General features: G+C 41.4%; 1 protein-coding gene and 1 long non-coding RNA gene across 4 annotated transcripts in view; one reads left to right on the forward strand and one right to left on the reverse strand.

The window, feature by feature from the left end:
- LOC113416195 (nuclear receptor subfamily 1 group D member 2-like) overlaps positions 1 to 21,066 on the reverse strand; it is a 61,952-nt gene that overhangs the window by 31,425 nt on the left and 9,461 nt on the right. Inside the window, exon 1 of one of the 3 annotated variants that reach the window (XM_026673951.2) lies at positions 10,450 to 10,944. The exons of 1 other annotated variant lie outside the window; for it this stretch is intronic. In XM_026673951.2, the coding sequence (XP_026529736.1) occupies positions 10,450 to 10,465 (16 nt within the window). In that variant the 5' untranslated portion in view covers positions 10,466 to 10,944. Of the gene's footprint in view, positions 1 to 9,042; positions 9,285 to 10,449; positions 10,945 to 21,066 lie in introns of those variants that run through there. One more of the 3 variants, XM_087956436.1, reaches the window with a different exon arrangement.
- On the forward strand, positions 11,373 to 16,512 carry LOC113416105 (uncharacterized). The gene is made up of 3 exons (XR_015747809.1): positions 11,373 to 11,520; positions 12,662 to 12,705; positions 16,229 to 16,512. It is a non-coding gene; the product is annotated as an uncharacterized LOC113416105 (long non-coding RNA).

A 21,066-nucleotide genomic window follows, 5' to 3' on the forward strand; every position in this document is an offset into this window, starting at 1 on the left:
GCTGAACCTTACTTAGGACTGAAGGTTCTATTATTCAGTGCAGACTCACGGCAAGCAAATTTTATGTGACAGACTGAGCTAGCCGATGGCAGATAGATAGATCACTGAATGATTCTGTGAGCAACTCAATCTGCCTGCCTGCTTTGCCTGATTTTGGGGAAAAGTTGCTCTTTTTTTAATAACAAAATTCAATATTTGTATAAATATTTATAATATTTACATACAAGCCATGCCCAGCCAGTCACATGACCACCAAGCCACACCCACAAATTAGGCCACGCCCACAGAACTGGTTAGTGGTCCCTGGGATTTAAAATTATGAGTTTGGTGGTCCCTGAGGTCCAAAAGGTTGGCGACCCCTGCCCCAAGTGATGCTATTGATCACAGGCAACCTGTATTTGGGGTTGCAATTCTTGTGTAAGCATTGGCCCCCATTTTTATATTTGGGGAAAATGTCAGGACTACCTTTAAAAAAAAAAAGAATCTGCTGATAATACCCATAGCGCCTTAAAATACTTCTCATTTGGGCTTGAAGACCGGAGACCAACTTAACAGAATGACCCAGAGGATCTTCAAATCCAGTTGTGTTGATTTCCTGCATATAAAAATGGCACAAATGTACATTGCCATCTAAAGAGGCATGGCAACAAGACAGCTGGGTGATCAATACAATAGCATAGAAGTGCAAAGCATGTTATTGTAACGAACATCACTTAACAAGTGCCAGAAAAATATGCATAAAACAAATAAAGAAGTGAGCTCCAACTTTTTCAGTAGAGACAATTATGAAATACGGCAATCTCTTAGTTTTGAGGTTGCCCTATTGTTTTATGTATTTATATTTTTTCTGGCACTTTTTAATCTTTCCCTTTTATCTCCTTCCCTTTCTTCCATTTATGTTAGTTTGTATTTTATTGTTTTGTTGATTTTTAATAAAGCTCTGTGAAAAATATCTTAATATCACAAACTAATTCCTGGCCCATAAATGGCATGTCTGTTGGCATTATCTATTTCATTCCATCACTCAACTTCTTATCTTTTGTGTTTCCTCCACCCCACCCTAATCAAATTGAGAGGGCATTTTGGCATCCCTTCAAGAAAATGGGCTGTGCATTAATCAATGTAACATATAGATATGTAATCAGTGCTGAGGTTTTCAAATTATTAAAATAAATCCCATAAAGGATTAGCTTTCTCAGAGCATAAGAAAGCCTGTATTCTTTTATACAAACTAATTCTGTGGGTCTGTCCTCTTCCTCTAAGGCAGAAAAGGTTGCTCCTGATGCTGTGTATCACAGGGGTCCCCAAACTTGGCAACTTTAAGACTTGTGGACTCCAACTCCCAGAATTCCTTATCCAACTTTGCTGGCTGAGGAATTCTGGGAGTTTTCCACAAGTCTTAAAGTTGCCAAGTTTGGAGGCCTCTGCAGTGTATCACAATAGCAGCATTGGGTGAGCATGCAGACCCCAATCTTGTTCCCTTTTCAACTCCTCTACTGATAGCCCTGTCCTGATCCTCACTCCCCAAGATCCTAAAAGTCGGGACTAGCCTTGAAAAGCAAGAGAGATGCATGAGTAGGGACACATACGCTCTTCTCTTTCATTGGTGTGAGAGCCGTGGTGGAACAGCGGTTAGAATGCAGTATTGTAGTAGGCTAACTCATAGCCAGGAGTTAGATTCTGACCGGCTCAAGGTTGACTCAGCCTTCCATCCTTCATTCGGTAAAATGAAGATTCAGATTGTCGGGGGCCATATTCTGACTCTGTAAACCGCTTAAGAGAGGGCTGTAAAGCAGCGTGAAGTGGTATCGAAGTCTAAGCGCTATTGCTATACTTCTGCTGTCTGCTAAATATCTTGGCTTAGAAGAGCCCAAGAGGTCACCGTAAACTAGGCACTGGCCTTGCTTAAGGAAAGGCAAAAAGACAAGGAGGAATTCTTCTTGGGAATTATCATTTTGTGCGGATTATAGAAAATGTACAAATCCTTAATTGACTGCCCTTATTTTCAATCCCTTTTGAGTAACAATCCGTTTATATCCTTCTAACAATATGAAGCTGGAGCTGCAACCAACACTTCCCTCGGAATAATTATCCCCCCCGTGTGTGTGTAGCGGCTAACAGGTATCAAGATTCTCTCTTCCACATAACCATAAAATATGCAGGGACTCCATCTATGGCTCCCTACCAACTGCAGTATCAGCTTCAGCAGTAAAATTAATTGCCAATGCTCTTGACTGCCCAAATTCTGTAATTTACACAGAAGTCTAATAGTACATGCATGCAAACATTGGGGGGGGTGTGTGTGTGTGAAGCATTTGGTATTTGTGGAAGTATGTACTGTGATGTGATTTGTAGAACCACGAACTGAACGCACGGTACATTTACTTCATTGTACTAGCTGAGCCTATAGAGCTCTGAGAGAACGTGTTATTTTGAGCATGCAGAGCGGGTCAAGGATCTGTGGGGAAAGGACAAAGCACTAGTTAATTTTCTCCTTAAGAGGAAAGCTGCCCATGAAAACCACCAATGGTTAGAAACTAAATGGATTCTGGAAAAACAGGAGGAGATTCCTGGTTTGTATATACCCAAAACAAAACAGCCTATGGAAGAAAACATCGAATGATACCAAAAGCAGAAAACAGTGTTTTGAATACACCTAGCTCCACAGACAGATTCTACTGAAAACACAGAGAACTCTTGGAAATGAATGGGGATATATATTGGCACAATAGGGTATTCTGTGCCAAAGTTTTGGTGCAAAAGATATTGGGGCCAGAAAGCTAAAAATATTTCATTGGCACCTGGAAACAGTAATACCAGCATATGAATAATACAGTTTACATAACGTTATAGTTCTAATTCATTACTCTTTTGAACAAAACTTCCTTGTTCAAAGAAAAAAACTCTTTAAGGGTACAGATAATAATCTGGCAGTAAGGGTGGGTGGAAAGAATGGTTTAATGAAACATGATTTCCTTTAATAGTTGCAATGGCTTCTGGCTAGCAAGAAGCCACATTTCACCATTCTATGGCTGAAAATTGTGCAGCTACTATATTCTCTAGACTTGTAGCCTGCAACCAAAATAATATTTTAAAGCATAACTCAGATACAGAGATCTCTCTCTCCAAATATTAACAGCCCATGCTCCATCCACTCAGATCTAATATCCACGAAAGGATTAATATTATTTTAAATATATATTTACAGAATATACCTTATTCAGGTAGTCCTGAACTTACAACCATTTCTTTAGCAGTAAAAATAGTGACTTATGAACATTTTTGATACTTACATCCATGCAGCATCCCCATAGTCACGTGATCAAAATTCGGATGCTTGGCAACCAGTTCAAATTTATGAAGATTGCAGTGTCCTGGAGGGGGGGAGGCTTCATTGATCACCTTTTGTGACCTTCTGACAAGCAAAGTCAATGGGGAAGCCGGATGTTCTTTACAACGGTGTTACTAAACTTAACTGCAGTGATTCACTTAAAAATTGTGGCAAAAAAGGTTGTAAAATGAGGCAAAAACAGCTGTCTCACTTAGCAACAAAATTTTTGGACTCAATTGTGTTTGTGAGTTGAGGACTGCCTGTATAAGGTACTGTTCTGTATCTTAAATATCTGTGATTACAACAGCACAAGGAACAAAAGCAATGCTTTTAATTGCAGAATTTACAGAATGGTATAAACCCAGGATGAGCACATGCCAGCCCAGAGGAACAATCTGGTCCTAGATCTGCCCATGATTATGTGTTCAGCCGAAACACACACCTAGGGTGATTTAAGAGGGAGGCAAAAATCCTAGAATAAACAGGCTTATTCATTTCCATGTTCTATTCCCATTGTGTCTCCTTCCAAGGAGAGCAGAATCAAGCTTTTGAACATTCATCTTCAGCAAGAACCATCGGTGAGAGAAAGATTTGATTCTTTGCCTTTGAAATCCAATTTAAATCTGCTTGCAAACCAGTCTATTTGCTAACCAGTGCCATCGCAGTGTTTCTGTGTCTTTCGCTTCTGAGTCTGTTGTACCTCTTAAGTGGGAATTAATTTTGAGTGCTTCTTCATAGGACAGGTCATTTTCCAGCAGTACTAATGTACAGGATGCTACAGCTACACTAAGCATAGCATCCTTTGACACTTTGGGCAGCTTTGAAAGCCCACAGCTTCTATCCACTCCTGTGGGAGAAAAGGTGGCAACAACAATTCCTTTTACAATCGTTGTAAGTTTTCCTTTTTCACTTGATGTGTTCTCTAGTTTGCCATATACGTGCAGAAGCAGGGGCAAACAAAACATCATTTACACAAAGTTTCCAAAGACAACCCAGAGCGCATTCCTAAGAGTCCTGCAATTTAGATGGAGGTACTGAACTAAACAAGAGTTGCAGCAGAAAAATATGACACTCGAAGCCAAACTACCTGCTAGTCCCACCTGAAAACCACTTTTCGTCCTCGTCAACACCTTTTTCTTATTATTTATATTCCATCTTTTTTATTTTAATATAAACAACTCACGGCAGTGCATATATCTAACACTCCTTCCTTCTCTTATTTTCACCACCACAACAACTGTGATAAGCGAGTTGGGCTGAGACAGAGTGATAGGTCCAAGGTCACCCAGCTGGCTTTCATGACTATGGTAAGACTAGAACTCACAATCTCCCAGTTTCTAGCCCAATGCTTCAACCACTAGAGCAAACTGGCTGTCTTCCAAAGCTCAGACCCCATAGCTAGTAAGGGTGAAGCCCAAACTGGGGCAGGGAGCATGGAAAGCCATTAGTTTCTCGAACTAGAAAAGAAAACAGAGGAGAAACCTGCTAGAATTCACATTCCACCAGATAGGGGAAGCACATGAGCGAGTGAAAAGAATTATTTTCCAAAGCTACAGACAAACAAAGTTTTTTGTTCCCCCAAAATATCAACAGCTGCTTTGGAACCAGCACTATTATGCTTGATAACAAAGATGGGGAAAACTCTTGCACAGAAGACAGTTTTGTCCTTAGGGCACTCTGTGTGATTGTTCCTGTATTACTTGAACAAATACAGGTAATCCTTGACTTACCACCACAACGAACCCAAAATTTTCAGGGCTAAGCAAGACAGTTGTTAAGTGAGTTATGTCCCACTTTATGATCTTTTTTGCCACAGCGAATCACTGCAGTTGTTAAGTGAATCTAGCGCCCCCTGTTGCCTTTGCTTGTCAGAAGACAGCTGGGAAGGCTATAAATGGTGACCACATGACCCCAGGCCAGTGCAACTGTCATAAATACGTGCCAGTTGTCAAGCACCCAAATTTGGATCATGTGACCATGAGGATGCTGCAACGATCGTAAGTGTCAAAAACAGTCGTAAGTCACCTTTTTTCAGTACTGTTGTAACTTCAAAAGGCCATTAAGTGAATGGTTGTAAGTTGAGGACTACCTGTAAGGTGTACAGGCCTATGACATGCCTCATGCAGAAATCAACAGGCAATGCCTGTTTTTCGAACATGAAAACGCATGAGTTTTGCTTCCTATTTCCTATCCCTAATGTAGATTTTGAGAGAATTTCCCTGTCAGAAATATATATGGATGCTTTTATCTTAGTCTATCAAGACACAAACTTGCAATGTTACCCAATCCAAAATTTGTACCTAGTTCCCAATTCTGTTCAATTCTTGGCCTATAATATCAAATGCTGCTATCTTTGACATGCTTGACATGTTTAGCCACACGTTATGACATTACCATAATCATACTGAATTATAAAATATCCCCCTAGTGACTGCAGACATCCATCTAGAAGGCCAGCAGACAGTTGAGTAGTTTGAATTCCGTGTGCTCTGCCAACACAGCCATCATAAATGCCATAGGAACTAGTATGTATAAAAGAATTTCAACTACCTAAGCTGCCTGAGGTTGGACTCGTCAAAGGATCACCTGTTTCCAGCTGGAATCTCCATTGCAGATTCTTCTCTGGCAACAGAGTGGCTGTCAAGATCTCGTGGACTGCTCCCTCCATCCCATTAGCCAGGATGACTAAGGGTTTCAATTCCAAAACAAGGTAACTGACTAAGGAATACTGCCACAGAGGGTGGGATCCTTTATTTTACAGTGTACGGAATTAGTTACCATATCCCAATTCCGAACCTTTGCTTATCTGGGCCAAAGATGTTTACTGCGAGAAACATCCTCCTGAATAACCTACAGAAAACTGCAGCCTTTCCCCAAGGTATGAAAAACAGTTGGAGAATGGTTGCAGGAACCATTATGGTATGGCTAGTTTACTGAAAATAAGGGCTAAGGGGGACATTATAGCAGTGTTTCCATATTTGAGGGGCTGCCACAAAGGGGTCAAATTATTATCCAAAGCACAAGACAGCAAGACAAGAAACAATGGATGGAAACTAATCAAGGAGAGAAGCAACCTGGAATTAAGGAGAAACTTCCTAAGAGTGAGAACAATTAACCAGTGGAACAGCTGGCCTTCGGAAGTTGTGGGTTCTTCAATACTGGAGAGACTGGACAGACACTTGTCTGAAATGATATAGGGTCTCCTGCTCGAGCAAAGGGTTGGACTGGAAGACCTCCAAGATCCCTTCCAGCTCTATTCTGATTGAAGATACATATGGCTTTGCACTGAACTGTGGTCATTCCCCAGGACTGCCTGGAATGGTGGCAAAATGGGAGTTCTTTGACTGTATCAGGGAACAACTTAACCCGTCCAAGTCCTATCTGACCATAAATATCTCCCATGACTTTCTTTTTTGGTTCAGCAGAAGGCTGTCTCATACCTAAGCCAGCCAGGGAGGAAAGGAATCTGAGGAGTAAACTCTGAACTTCCCCTGAGCTGTAGATGGATGTATCTGCCTTGAATAACCTTAGTCCGTATAAATAGAATCCACCAAAGACTGTTTTGGTAACTAAAACATTCCTGACCTGTTCTGCCAGCCTTCAAAAGATTGCTCCTGGCCCCCCGAGGGCAGATGTAACTATGTTTGGCCTCCTCTTTCTCAGTGAATCACTATGTGATTAAACTGGAGGAATTCTCGGGCACGTGCAGGTGCCAGGCTTGTGTTGTTAGAAGATTGCACTCGGGATTAGTTGGTATAGAAACATATTTTCAGCCCTGAAACCTTTCAAATACAAAAGCTGACCCACCTCAAGAAAAGGGGAGACTGGCACCGATTCAGTTTCTAGTGATGACTGCCACTCTTGCAAAATTCCTATTTGAAAACAGGATCATCTCTGAAAGAATCAATATTGAATGACAGCCCCCCAACAAAAATCACACTAACAAATGTGATCTGTCTGAGATGCCACTACAATGGTACCTCGGTAACTCATTTGGTTCCGGGAGGTGCAATAAGAACTTAAAAGGATGTGTGTCAAACAAATTTTTCCCATTAGGAATAATATAATGAGTCACAAGGCAGCCGACACCAACAAGTTCTAGCTTGTGTGTTGAGTACCGAACAATGAGAACCGGGCAAAATTTTTGTGTTAAAATGTGTTGAGTACCAAATTTATGAGTTTCAAAGCAGTTGATTGCTAAGGTATCACTGGAGCTGGCAAAGGATTTGAGTCCCATGTCGATGTGAAACCTGAAATTATCATAAATGGACCCCCTGAAATGTCAAAGAGCTTAAAGAGGCTACATATAGTAGCAGGGCAGGGGAAATAATTGGAAATATTAACATTTCTGGACCTTAGGAATAAAGGATCGTGTCCCATTATTTGGCTGGGTTCATACATCATGCCAAACCCTGGCTGTGCTACTTAATCACCAAGTGTCTGGGAAGTTCACACACTTAAGTCAAAACCAAATGAAGTAATGGCTTAGCGTAGTGTACAAACTGGGTCACTCAGTGAAATCTCTTGCTCAATACCGTCAGCTCAGCACACAATTACTGTTGCAGGGAACTCCAAAACTTCTGGGAACCATTTTTTTCCCAACCCTCCCTGGTGGTGGAAGAAATTGGCAGCTAAAGCTTCCTCCAGTAAAAGTGGTGCTCTACCAGCAAGCCATGAACACCGCCTCAAACAACTGTATTTTGTAGTGGCTCTACTAAGATACAAGACAGAACACTGCAGACATCAAATCTCCTCTGGGAAGCAGTCTGAGTCCTCCCATGTGTCCCTATCTCCTGTTTTGTGGCAGCAGCTTGGCAATTCCTGTTGCCAGCATCTCTTTCTACAGGGACACCTTGCATTTGAGAGAGACAAGGTTATCCCAAACAGTACTTTAACCAATGTATACAATCAAGGTTGGGGAGATAGGAGACGGAGCACTAGGAAGTCACTGCATTCTAATGCTTTAAAAAATTTCCCCATATGGAACTGCAAAAGCAACTTTAAGATATAAAGCCATGGGCGAATAGGCAGCAATATAAATTCAATAAAATAAATAATAAATGTACGAACTTCAATTCAACTCCCAGAATTCCCCAGCAAAAGCATGCTGGATGGAGAATTATGGGAAGTGAAGTCCGCACATATTAAAAGTCACCACAGTTGGGAAACACTGGTCCAAAGGACCAGGATAGAGAAATACAGATTTGGATCCTACTGTGAAAAGAGAGCAGAGCTGAGAACGTCTACCCCGGTTTTCCTGCACATTTCAAACCTTTACAGCAAATTTAAGAAACCCAGCAAGGAAGACATTCTTACATGGAAGTTAATGCAATCTAGGTTTGCATGCAATCTACATTAAACCAGCGGATACACATACGAGGAACAAAATTAAGTGAAAATAGAATAATATTTTATTCTTTGGAATAATATGCTAAATCCCCAGCAGCAAAAGATAAATGTCACCTGCATGAAACAAGCACATATAAGCTGCGTCTACCAACATTTGTATCGATAGTGTTCTGCTTCTGAAAAGTTAGCATCCAAGTCGCTTTTGCAGATCAATGAAGTTATGGCTCCTTAAAATCTTGTTTAATTCACCCTCTTGCTGCAGAAATTTAAGCAAAATCTATCTTCAGTGCCTTAAGGACCAGAAGCCTGTTTTTTTTTTAAAAAAACAGCAGAATATCTCATTCTGTCCAGGCATTCCTTACCCCTTTTCTTTTCTCCGTGCTGGCTGGGGAATTCTGGGAATAGAAATCCACCCATCTTCAAGTTGCCACGGTTGAGAATCACTGTTCTTGGATGGTTTGGAGTCTGGACTACAATCCTCATTGATGTCTGATCTCAGCTTATACGGGAGTTAAAATCAGCACCTGCTCGCAGGGTATCAGATCATTTTACCTCTGATATATCAAAAAGTGGGCTGGGGGTGGGAGGGCTAGCCCAGCAACCTAGTTTATCTCAAGGGAACAGTGGCTTCCCTTGCCTCAGCGCTTTCCCGGTTTTGTTTTCGACTATTTTAGTATTTTTTTAGTATTTATTTGATTTGTCAATCGCTTACAAGATACAGGTATAAGAATATAGTTTTGAATACATGAGATAGATACTTATAAGAAAAAAAACAATAGGACTATTGACTGCAAACTCTTCTCCTACATTCCACAACAGTCAAATCGCAGTGACCCCACCTAACCTCGCCCGCATCCATACAAAAGGCGGCTGTTAAGGGAGCCTTCCCACTCATCCCCCGCCCCCGCCCCGGCCCCAAATTCTTCCAGCCGAGGATAACGCAAAAACAAGAAGCCGCTTTCCAGAATCATCCATCAAACATCGCTGGGTTTGTTTACCGAGAGACACAAATTGCAGCGGTACCCACGTGACCCCATTTCATTGTAGACAAATTAAAGCGATTTTGACAAGCGATTCTCTTGCGTGTTCCCCCCCCCCGCACAACTCCCCACCACCACCCCCAAAGCCCCGGTCCCTCGCCCAGTCCCAGTAAAGATCCGCAGTTTCCAATAATTTGCATTGCACCAATAAGTCCCCTCTTTCTTTGTATCGCAGACGTCTCCAATCGGCTGTTTGCAGCTCCTTTTCCTTTTCCACAACCATTTCATTATCAACAGAAACAGTTCCCCCCACACCGGACTCCTCTTCTCCCTTCGCTTTTGCTGTGCATTTCCCCCACTCCACCCCAAAACCTTTTTTTTTTAACCCGTTTCCAAAGACGTTGGCGACCCAAGAAAGGCTAACAATCTAAAGCAGAATGCAAAAGAATGCATTTCCAGGTTGCTGCTGCTGTTGTTTTTTTAAAGGAAAATGAATTAAAACCCCAGACTTAGGCGCTCCTTCCGTGGTTAGTGAAGCTACAATATAGTGGTCAAAGCTGTAAGAGTGGAAAACGTTAAAAAAAAAAAAACAACCGGCCGTGATGGCATGAAAATACAAAACCCCATTCAACCTCGTAGCGAGCTTCTTGGCTACTTCATTTCCTCTCCCTCCCTCTCTCTCTCGACCTCCCTCGGTTCGCGCCCATCAGCCCACTTGCAATCCGGAGGTTTGGTGAGGTGGGGGATAGAAAGGAAAATAAAAATTGCTGCAGAAAACAAGAGGCTTACCGGAATTGTTATCCATGCCTGGGTCTCTCTGTCTCTCTCTCTCTCGCCGTCCTCCCGTTATTAGTGCAAACCTGGTTCTCGGGTTGCCAAATTAAAAATAAAAGCGGGGAGGAGGTAGGGAATTCGCCTCGAGGGAAGTGGGGACAGCAGTGAAGAGTTGCGCGTTGGGGTTCGCTTGCTGGCTTTCGTAGGGGAAGCGCTGGGCTCTCCCAAACCGAGCCAAGAAAAAATAAATAAATAAATAAATAAACTAGAAAGGGGGCGATCTGTAGCAAGCCGGCTGTGCGCGATGAGGGAATCCTCCCCGCCGTGCCCCCTCTTCTCCTGCCTGCCTGTGTGTGTGTGTGTGTGTGTGTGTGTGTGAGAGAGAGAGAGAGAGAGAGAGAGGAGTGTGAGTGAGAGAGGAGAGCGCGCGCGCGTGCTTGCCGACTCCTGAGCCACCGCGCTCTGCAAAATGGTTTGTGCTTCCAGGAGGCAGCAAGTCGTGTTCTCCACTGCGACTTCCACGTGCTTTTTTTTTTTTTTTTTGAAGCAAGGCTCGGCAAGAGGCTGAAGCCGAGCCGTCCGTCTCCGTCCCCGCCCCTCCCCGCTCGCCCCAACCCAGTTCCCTGAATTCGAGGCTATGTGGGTGAAGCTTTCCTGCTGGGGTTGGGTTGCTTTTTTTTTTTTTTGCTCCTTCAACTCCCAAGATGAATCGCTCGCTCTTGTTTTCCAGCCAAGGCAAAGAGCGGGGGAGTTTAGGGTCTGGCGTACCTCAGCGGCTGGCTCATGTGTAGCCTACATGTGACAGAATCAAAGGCTTGCCCCACTGACACACATTCGGGCAGCCCAAGCGATGACATCAGCTCCGCGGCTTTGCACATGGGCAGGAGGCGGGGCGGGAAGGAGGGGACGCGGCGGAGCTTGGGATAGGGAAAGGATGGGGGAAGGAATTCGCACATACGCACCGGCCTGACACCGTCCCCGGTCGGACGTTGTCGAACAGGAGGGTACAGGCTTTGGCCAGCCTAAAAAAAATATATGGAACCGGTGAAGCAGACGCTCCGAGCGAGGACAAGAAAATGGGCAGAGGTGAGGCGCACCGCTTTGCGACTTCTGCTAAGTGTGTGTAAGGGACGCTGCAAAAAAAGCACCTCTTATTACAGTCAAAAAACTGCCAAAGAGCCATCAGTAAATAGCCCAACCAAAAAATACATCAGACCGCGAACCCCCCCCCCCAGACAGGCAAGACACCACCAGAGTATAAACTGACAGCAAACAGCATTCCTTACTAGCACTGATGATGTTACCTACTTAGGGTAGTGAAACGTCTGCAAGAAAACAAGCAAGCTCAGCCCCAATCCTAAACTACAGATATTCTTCTTTATTGGACTCTTATTACCTCATAGAGGTTTTTGGGTTTGCCCCCTTCCTCAGTTCCTTCTGGTGGGAGGAGGCATAGCTTTCTACAGCAGTTTGTTGTAAATCACCCATTTCTTACTAGAGTTGGGAGGCATACAAGTTTCATAAATTGTTACTTTATTCTGGTTGGTCACACAGTCGGCCAAGGCCCAGATGTTAAAACTCAATTTGGCAGTTTTATCAACCGATCGAATCCTTCCCAAGGATCTGGGATAGGCAGATGCTTTGGAAGAAAGCTTGTTGAATTTGTTATGGTACAGCTGTTTGGTGCGCCTTTCTGCATATGTTAGGAAAAGAGAGATAACATTCTTATATAATTGCAAGTTTTGCCCTTTGGGGTTATGGAAAAGCTAGGTTATGGAAAAAGAGTTGCATTGTCTCTGCTAAATACCATTTTGTAGTTATTTTCCAGAGAGGGGTTTAATTAGGTTACAACTGTAAACATGTACCTGAATGTATGTTTCATTGCACCTAGTTAGACTTACTTTTGAGGAAATACATGAAGAATTGTAATGGGAATTCCAGGGTTAAAAGAATCCCTTAGTTCTTTTAATTTATCTAGAACTAAGGATGGATACCATCAGCTAAACCATACACAGGAACATCTATTAAAGGTAAACTGATGCACAAGAGAAATTAAAGTCACTCCTATGCTTGCTCACTGCAACTTGAAATGCTATTGAAAGATATCTGTATACCCTAGCTTTGCTAACATAAGGATGGGAAATAGATAGCTTTTGTTCTAATTTCTAAATCCTAGACCACAATCCCTGTAATCCCTGCTAAAAATCTGCCTGATCTTTCCTTTGAGATTTGGAAAAAAAGAAGAGAGATGCCAAAAAAAGGTTTGCTTTTGTTCCTTTGCTTCTCTCCTATCATTCAAGGGGCCCTTCAGTGGGGAAAAAAATGTTTCCTGTTATAACAAAAGGGAGAATGATGACTGGCCATTTTAAGAGCCCACAGAGCCTATTCCAAAGGAATTTGAGCATATTTAAATGCTTTAAGGTTTAAGTGCTCAGAATGGCAAGCATTTTTCCACATAATCACTAGGAATAGAATCTAATGTTTCTTGTTAGTGAAATAAACTTACTTTACATAAAAACAGCCACAGACATATACACATACATATATGTGTGTGTGTGTGTGTCTTCATATATGTGTGTGTGTCTATGTAGATATGTGCATGTCTATGTCTATGTATATGTAGTCCTCAACTTATGACAATTGGGACCAGAGTTTCCATTGCTAAAGTGATTGTTAAAAAGAGTTGCACTCAGTTTCATGACCTTTTTTTGTTTTGGTTGTTAAGCAAATCCCTACAGCTGTTAAGTGAATCATGTGGTCATTAAGCAAACCTGGCTTTTCCCCATTGATTGTGCTTGTTGGAAGTCAGCTGGGAAGGTCGTCCATGGCAATCACATGACCCTGGGATGCTGCAGCCATCATAAATGCATGTCGGTTGCCAAGCAACCAAATTCTGATCCCACGAACATGAGAATGCTGCAACATTCATAAGTGCGAGAACTGGTTTAAGTCAGTTTTTTCTTTGCAACTATAACTTCAAATGATTGCTAAACAAATGGTTATAAGTCAAGGACCACCTGTATATACAGTATATATAATAGGATAGGCTAAATGTATTCCTCATGAGCAGATAGGCTGCAGGAAGTTGGCTATTTCCATTTTTTCAGTCCACAGCACTCCCCAAGATCATGCTACTGAAATTCAGTGGCTGAATACTGCTTTTCAGCAATGCAATTCTTCTTTTAATTAAGTAAGGCTGTAAATAGGTTAATAAGGCCTCTGTGAAGTTAAACACACTTATTTGATCTTATTTCTACCTCAAAAGCTGAAAATGTCAATCCATTCACTCCAAGGACATTGTCGCATCTTCCTGCAGTTCTTGGGAATGCTTTTCCTAATTTGTTTGGTTTTTTTAATCATTATCTTCGCCACAAAAATATTATACGTTCTCTGTAGTCCAGTGTGATGTTCTGCCAGTAAGCATCCCCATACTTATGAGAAATCCCCAAATCAATACCAGTAGAATAGAAATTGAGCAGTATAGGGTAACCTTCTCATCAGGTAGCAGAAGATAAACATACGTTTGTCTCCCTATCTATTTATTTATACATAGATTTTATATGGCTACCGCTTTCACAGGAATGAATCTGGGAGATAACAAAGGACTAAAACCAAAAAAACCCCAAACATCATGATTCATAAAAGTAAGCTCAAAACTACCAACATAAAGGATGCCCTTGAAGAGCATTCAGAAGCTGTAATTAATCCAGAATGTAGCAGTGTGGGCAGTTTTGGGGCATTTCATGATACACTCACATATAACATGACATGAACTGTGGTGGTGCAGTGGTTAGAAATGCAGTATTGCAGGCTAATTCTGCTGACTGCCAGCAGTTCAGCAGTTCGATCCTGACCAGCTCAAGGTTGACTCAGCCTTCCATCCTTCCGAGGTGGGTAAAATGAGGACCCAGATTGTTGGAGGCAATAGGCTGACTCTGTAAACTGCTTAAAGAGGGCTGTGAAGTAATATATACGGTAAGTCTAAGTGCTATTGCTATTCCATAAGCCACTTCTAGGGATCTTCTGAGTGCAATTCAAGATGCTGGTTATCATCTACAAAACAAGACATGCCTGAGATTTTTTTTAAAAAAATCATTCTATAACCAATAAAAAGGCAACCGCCAAACAATGCAGCCAGCAGTTTGTTTAGCACTCCAGCCCAAGTGCCCTGAATGAACAACTAGCGCTTTAACACTGTACAACAGGACAGGGCTGTCTAAAACTAATGGGGATGCTGTTCCAACAGGACAGGTGTTTTGACAGTCATGACTTCTACATCCTGCTTAATTGAAGGAATGTAGAGCATGCCCATTTGATTGGCTCAGGTGGGGCAAGCAGAAACAGAGACTAGCAGTTTCACAAATAATCTGATCCTGTGCCTTGGATTTTGTAGATAATAACCAACATCTTGTATTGAACTCAGAAAATCACTAGAAGCCAGCTTGGCTTATGGAGTAGTGGTGTTATATGAGCATTACAAAATGCCCAAAACTGCTTACACCATGGATTAATTACAGCGTCTGAATGCTCATCAATGATACCCTACATACAGTACATTATGGTAATTCAAACAGGAGGTGAGAAGAGTGAATTACTGTGAGTTAGAGCATCCTGATCCAGGAATGGACACAATTGGTGCACAACATGAACCTGGGCAAAAGCTCTCCTAGCCACAGCTGCCACCTGCTGTAAAATGTAACTCCAAGGGACAGCACTCCCTCGGATCCTTCAACCACTGACCACTGCAGCATATTAAAAGATAAGGCCACCAATTCCACTGCAACAGAGTATCTACAATAAAATCATTAGTAAAAACACAAATAAAACTACAGGCATCAGGAGAAAGATTATTCATTCTGTACACAATGCAACCCCAGGATTCACCACCCAGTTTAACCCAAGGACTGCGGGAACAGCCAGATGTAAGTGCTCTCTTAATCATGGTCAGAATGGGGTCAGATCAATCTCAACAGGGATATTGTTCCAGAGACTGAGCCTGCCACAGATAAGTCATACTTCTTAGATCTCAATAGGGCAGCCTATTAGTAATCAGTGCAACTCGTAAAGCAAATGTGTTACATGGGCATCATGTGGCATGTCTATAACCAGCGGTCCCCAACCTTTATGGCTTGGCGGTCCCCAGCAGGGAGGAAGAGAGGAATCGGCCCAATGCTCAGACAAATCAACCTGTGCGTGCATGTGTGTGTGTGCCAACCTGTTACACAAGTTGAATTGCACACATGCATGCATGTGCTGGCCAGCCGCTCACATGGCCCAGTTCTGAATGGGCCACAGCCCGGGAGTGGGCTGCTGCCTGGGGATTGGGAACCCCTATCTATAATTGTCTGTGTCAGCGCAATCTGGATCAACTGTAGCTTCCAAGGGGTTTCAAGGACAGCCCCGTGTATAACATATTTATTTTATTTATTTATCATATTTAAGAACCATGCATCTCCCACTCAGAGATCCTGGGCAATGTACAATATTGCAGTAGTCCAGCAATGAGGTGGCCAAAACATGAGCAACTTGTCTGAAGGGCTCCTTGGTTCAGGAAAAAATACAATTGGCACACAAGATGGATTTGTGCAAAGACCCTTTTAGCTTCAACTGCTACTTTACAGCAGAAGCAATAAATCCAAAAAGACCTTCACACTGTATATTTATCCTGAAGAGGAAAACTGCAAACCCATTCATGACTAATATGGAAAATCACCAGTCCTGTAAAAACCCACAACCGCTCAGTTTTAGTTAAGGTTGAACCCATGTCTGTTTTTCCCCATCCAAGCTTCTACAGCCTCTGGATACTGAAGAAGATCATGACATCATCACCTAGTCAGCCTGGAGTTGAGATGTACAATTTGGTATCACCATCGTCATCCTAACTGACCACAAATTGATAGATGACCTCATCCAGTGGCCTCATATAGAAGCTAAACAGAATATAGAGCCCTGAAACAACCCACAAATTAGGGGCCTCAGATAATGCTTGAGCAATGGAAAAACATGTGGACAAAAGGTTTAAAATTTATATTAAATTAAAAGAAAAATTTTGTAAGATTATATACAGTTGGTATTTAACACTGGATAAATTGTCAAGAATGTATAAAGATAACTCGAATGTTGTAAATGTAAAGAAGGCACTTTTTATCATTTATGGTGGACACATGACAAAGTAAAGAAATACTGGAATAGGATTCACATCTCAATACATTAGATACTTAAAACGAATATAAAGATAAAACCAGGAAGTTTTAGTTTAGGTTTAATGGTTAAAGAACTAAAAAAAAATTGGAAGCTTGCTGTTATACATGCTGATAGCAGTAAGAATGTTCTGTGCATAAAAATGGAAGGATAATTTGATTCTCACAATGGATGGATGGGGTGGAGTTAGCAGAGATGGCTAAATGGACTGTTTTGATTAAAGAAAAGAATACAATTTTGCTTCTATTTGGAAACCGCTTTTGGACTTTGTATTTGAGGTAAAAAAAAGGGGGGGAACGTAGGTTTTGGGTTTTGCCAATTAGGTTTGTTGTGATAGAAATGGCTTGTATGTATTATTTTATAAAAGTAAAAAGTCAAGGTTTTATTTTATTATCTTATTTTATATGCCAAAGGGAATTGGAAGTCAATGCTTTCCTTTTCCTTTTCCCCTTTCCCCAAAACTTTTTTCCTTCTCTATTTCCCCATTATCTTTATTTTTCTTTGCATTTCTGTATTTTATATTTTGATCAACTAATAAAAATATTTAACCATAAAAATATGGGGGCCTCAGACTTAGAATAGAATAGAATAGAATAGAATAACAGAGTTGGAAGGGAGCTTGGAGGTCTTCTAGTCCAACCCCCTGCTTAGGCAGGAAACCCTATACCATTTCAGACAAAGGTTTATCCAATCTCTTCTTAAAAACTTCCGGTGTTGGAGCATCCACAACTTCTGGAGAAAAGTTGTTCCACTGATTTAATTGTTCTAACTGTCAGGAAATGTCTCCTTAGTTCTAGGTTGCTTCTCTCCTTGATTAGTTTCTACCCATCGTGTCTTGTCCTGCCGTCAGGTGCTTCTTCTTGATTGCTTCTTCTCTGTCAATACCACCCTGAACCTAATGACAGAGAAAGGAGAACCATTGCCACACCATGATGTCCACACTCCTAATTCCCTCAAACAGGCTAGAAGAATATGCTGGATGTTGTTGAAGGCCAGAGAGATCACGTAGAATCAGGATAATTGCACTTCTTCCTGGCTCTGCCAAAAATCATTACGGTAATAAGCTCAACCAATGTTTTCTCAATACGATGTCTTGGCCAAAAACCTGACTGAAAGGACTCTACCTAATCAGTATCCTCCAACACCTATTTCTGCAGCCCAGCAACCTTCTCAACCACCTTCCATAAAATAGGAAGGTTGAAGACTAGAAAATTGTCCAATATAGGTGAGTCCAGTCAAGGCTCCTGGAAGAGGGATGTGGCACTACCTCCTTCAATGACAAAATCAATGGGAAACACCCTCTCCCTCAACAAAGAGGGTATTATTACCCTGTTACATGTCATCTCCCAGGCAACCTTCACAACAAAGAAGGGCATAGATCTAACAACAGGTGACTCAGTTAACAGACCTGAGGGAGTTACTGCCACAATTGTTTCCCCCTTATGTTCAAGAGACAAGCATTAGAATATCATTCGGTTCTTCCTGAAGTTTCCAAAACAAAATCACTTTTGGTCTTTTCAGGCAAGATTAACGATGATTTTTTTTGTGAATTTTTGCCAGGAATTCCAATCTTATTAAACAAAGGCCATTATGGAGAGAAAGAAAAATAGCTCCCTGGTATATTTTTGACAGGGACAGTACTTTTTTAATAATCTAAAAGACCTCTTTGTTCTCTCCCAGCCACTATTAATATTCTAGTACACCTAGAGGACCAGTTAGCTTTTCTAGGGGTGAAACGGTCTGAGCCAGAAGTAATATATATCTAGGGCACAGAGAAAGACCCTGCTGAATATGAAACTAGGACAACAGCTATTAATAGGACTCCTTTTCTGCTTTGTAAAACTGGGACAGTGCAGTGCACTATTGACACATTGCCAGAACAAAAGATTACAGAGTAAGGCAATGCGCATGTCCAATTTTAGTGGCTTGTAAGGTGACTTCTTGTCCTCAGCTAGGTGGACAGACCTAGTTGACCTTAACTGATCTTGAAAAGCAAAATAGAGGCAGACCTAGTTAGTACTTGGATGGGAAATTACCAGGGGAAGTTAGAGCTGTAGATTAGATTAGAAAGGTTTTGTTTTTTAAATCATGGTAGAAAGCAGTGAAAATTTACTTTCTTGATGTTATTGCAGGGGAAACAATATGGACATGTCCATGAAGTTACCAACATTCAGGCCTGAATTAGGAGAAGATTAACTAATTCTTCTACGCTGTTTGTTTTGCACTGGAAATCTTTGGATTAAAAGCTGCACCACAGAAGCACCAATCATTTACATAGCTGAACATGCTGTTGGAAATGCCTGTACTTTCCCCAAAGGACACTGCAGTCTGTCACAACAGACACAGGAATAGCAACATAAAGCAAGATGTCTTAGCAAAAACAAAAATTTTTCCTGAGTATTCCTCAGTTCCCTGGAAGTTTTTCTATACAAGTTGTATTGAAATGAGTAAAAGCTATGCAGAAGAGAAACTCATGTTAATTTCAAACATTGGGGATCAGAAGCAGAGGTGAAGGGACTAGATTTGTGGCTTTTAAAAGAAATTTGGCAAAGTATTAAAGGACAGGTCTTTCTCTGCCAAACCATATGCCAAACTTCCAAATAAATATGCATCCATACGGGAAACGGCCATCATCTTCCTTCCCTGCACATAGGTTTCCTCCTGTGGCATCTGTCTGCTCTCAGAGAAGACAAATTGTGAACAACTTGGATCTTTTCATCTTATGTCCTAGTCCGGAGGTCCCCAAACTTGGCAACTTTAAGACTTGTGGACTTCAACTCCCAGAATTCTCCAGCCAGTCTGTCTTTTACTGGATCTGATAGGATTGCTTCTAATACAGTAATAGAATTACTCATCTCCAGAAAAGACTATTATCTATTTGTGCCTCTGAATAAGTCTCTCCTCTGGGCATACTTTCTTCTCTTCAATAGGCATGGTTGTATCAAAGAGAAACAGGCTTTACCACACAAACCTATTCAGGTCTTCTACCATTTGCAGTGAATAAGTCTCTATGAGCTCAAGGTATTCAGTTCTAGAACAGTGACTCAGAAACATGAAGTCTGATTGCAAGAACTCATCAGCTTCTGGTAAACACCTGAACATAAGTCTGATTTTAATTCAGGCTTGGAAACATTATTTACACCAGCGGTTTCCAGACTTTCTCTTATGCGAACTACTACGTTATAATTAAAGCTTGAGAGGCCATCTCAGAAACTTGGCCCAAGCAGTAAGGCATTTCTAGTATATAGAATACATCCAGATAATATCTGTAGGAAAGATATATATGTATGTAATGTATGTATGATGTATGTATTTGTGTGTGTATATGTGTGTATGTAAGTATATATATATATATATATATATTTGTTAAGTTTTCGTGAGTATTTATATATATGGTATTCAGCTTTGTTCGGGTATTTTCCCACATCATTATAGTTGTGCTTTTAAAGTTGTAGCAACGTTTCGGCAGAATCTCATCTGCCATCCTCAGGCTTCTGTATTGTGTTCGTCTGCGAGTCAGACTTTCACAGCCGTTTCTGTTTTAAATTTAGGGCTAGCCTACTGCTGTGCCAGAATGGTTTTTTCTTCATCCTGATTGGTTGGGAGTCTTGGTCTGTGTTTATTGGTCTTGGAGTTTGCTGTGTTCTGATTGATTGGTGTTTCTATACAACTATAATGACGTGGGAAAATACCCGAACAAAGCTGAATACTATATATATATACATACATACATACATACATACATACATACATACATACATACATACATACATACATACATTTGTTTTCTGAGGTTCTCGTGGGTATTTGTATGTGGTATTTGTATTACTCTGAGAAGCACAGAGCCAAAGACACAAGCCTGAAGATGATGAATGAGACTTCATCGAAACGTTGCCTAGATACTTCCAATCTTACGCGGGAGAAAACCCGAATAACCAAAGATCCATATATATATATATGTATGTATGTATGTATGTATGTACGTATATACACACGCACACGTACACACATATATATTTTACAGAATTACTGGTAGTCCTCAACTTCGGCCCATAATTAAGCCCCAATTTTCTGTTGCTAAGCAAGACATTTAAGTGACTTTTGCCCCGTTCACGACTTTTCTTGCCACAACTGTTAAGTGAATCACTGCAGTTATTAAGTTATTAAGACTTTTGTTGTTTCTTCGGCTTGGTCGCCACCTCCTCACGTATTTTCCTAATATTCCCTACTGCAGTTAACATGTTAATTCATTCAGGAAAGAATTTGGCTTTCTGGAAAGAAACCCGACCGCTGCAAAAGAGCTCAGAGGAAAAGAGAAAGGAGGGTTTTTGAAATACGGATAATGGCCATCCCTGAGTGAGCCCAGCCTCTGTTGGATGTTTGTGGCAGTTTGCAGAAACTGCACTCTGCACCAACATGGTCCAGAAGTCC

The sequence above is a fragment of the Notechis scutatus genome, chromosome 2 (genome assembly GCF_049901735.1).
Source record: "Notechis scutatus isolate UNSWTSFEM ecotype Mainland chromosome 2, rNotScu1.2, whole genome shotgun sequence".
In the NCBI taxonomy this organism is placed as follows: Eukaryota; Metazoa; Chordata; class Lepidosauria; order Squamata; family Elapidae; genus Notechis; species Notechis scutatus.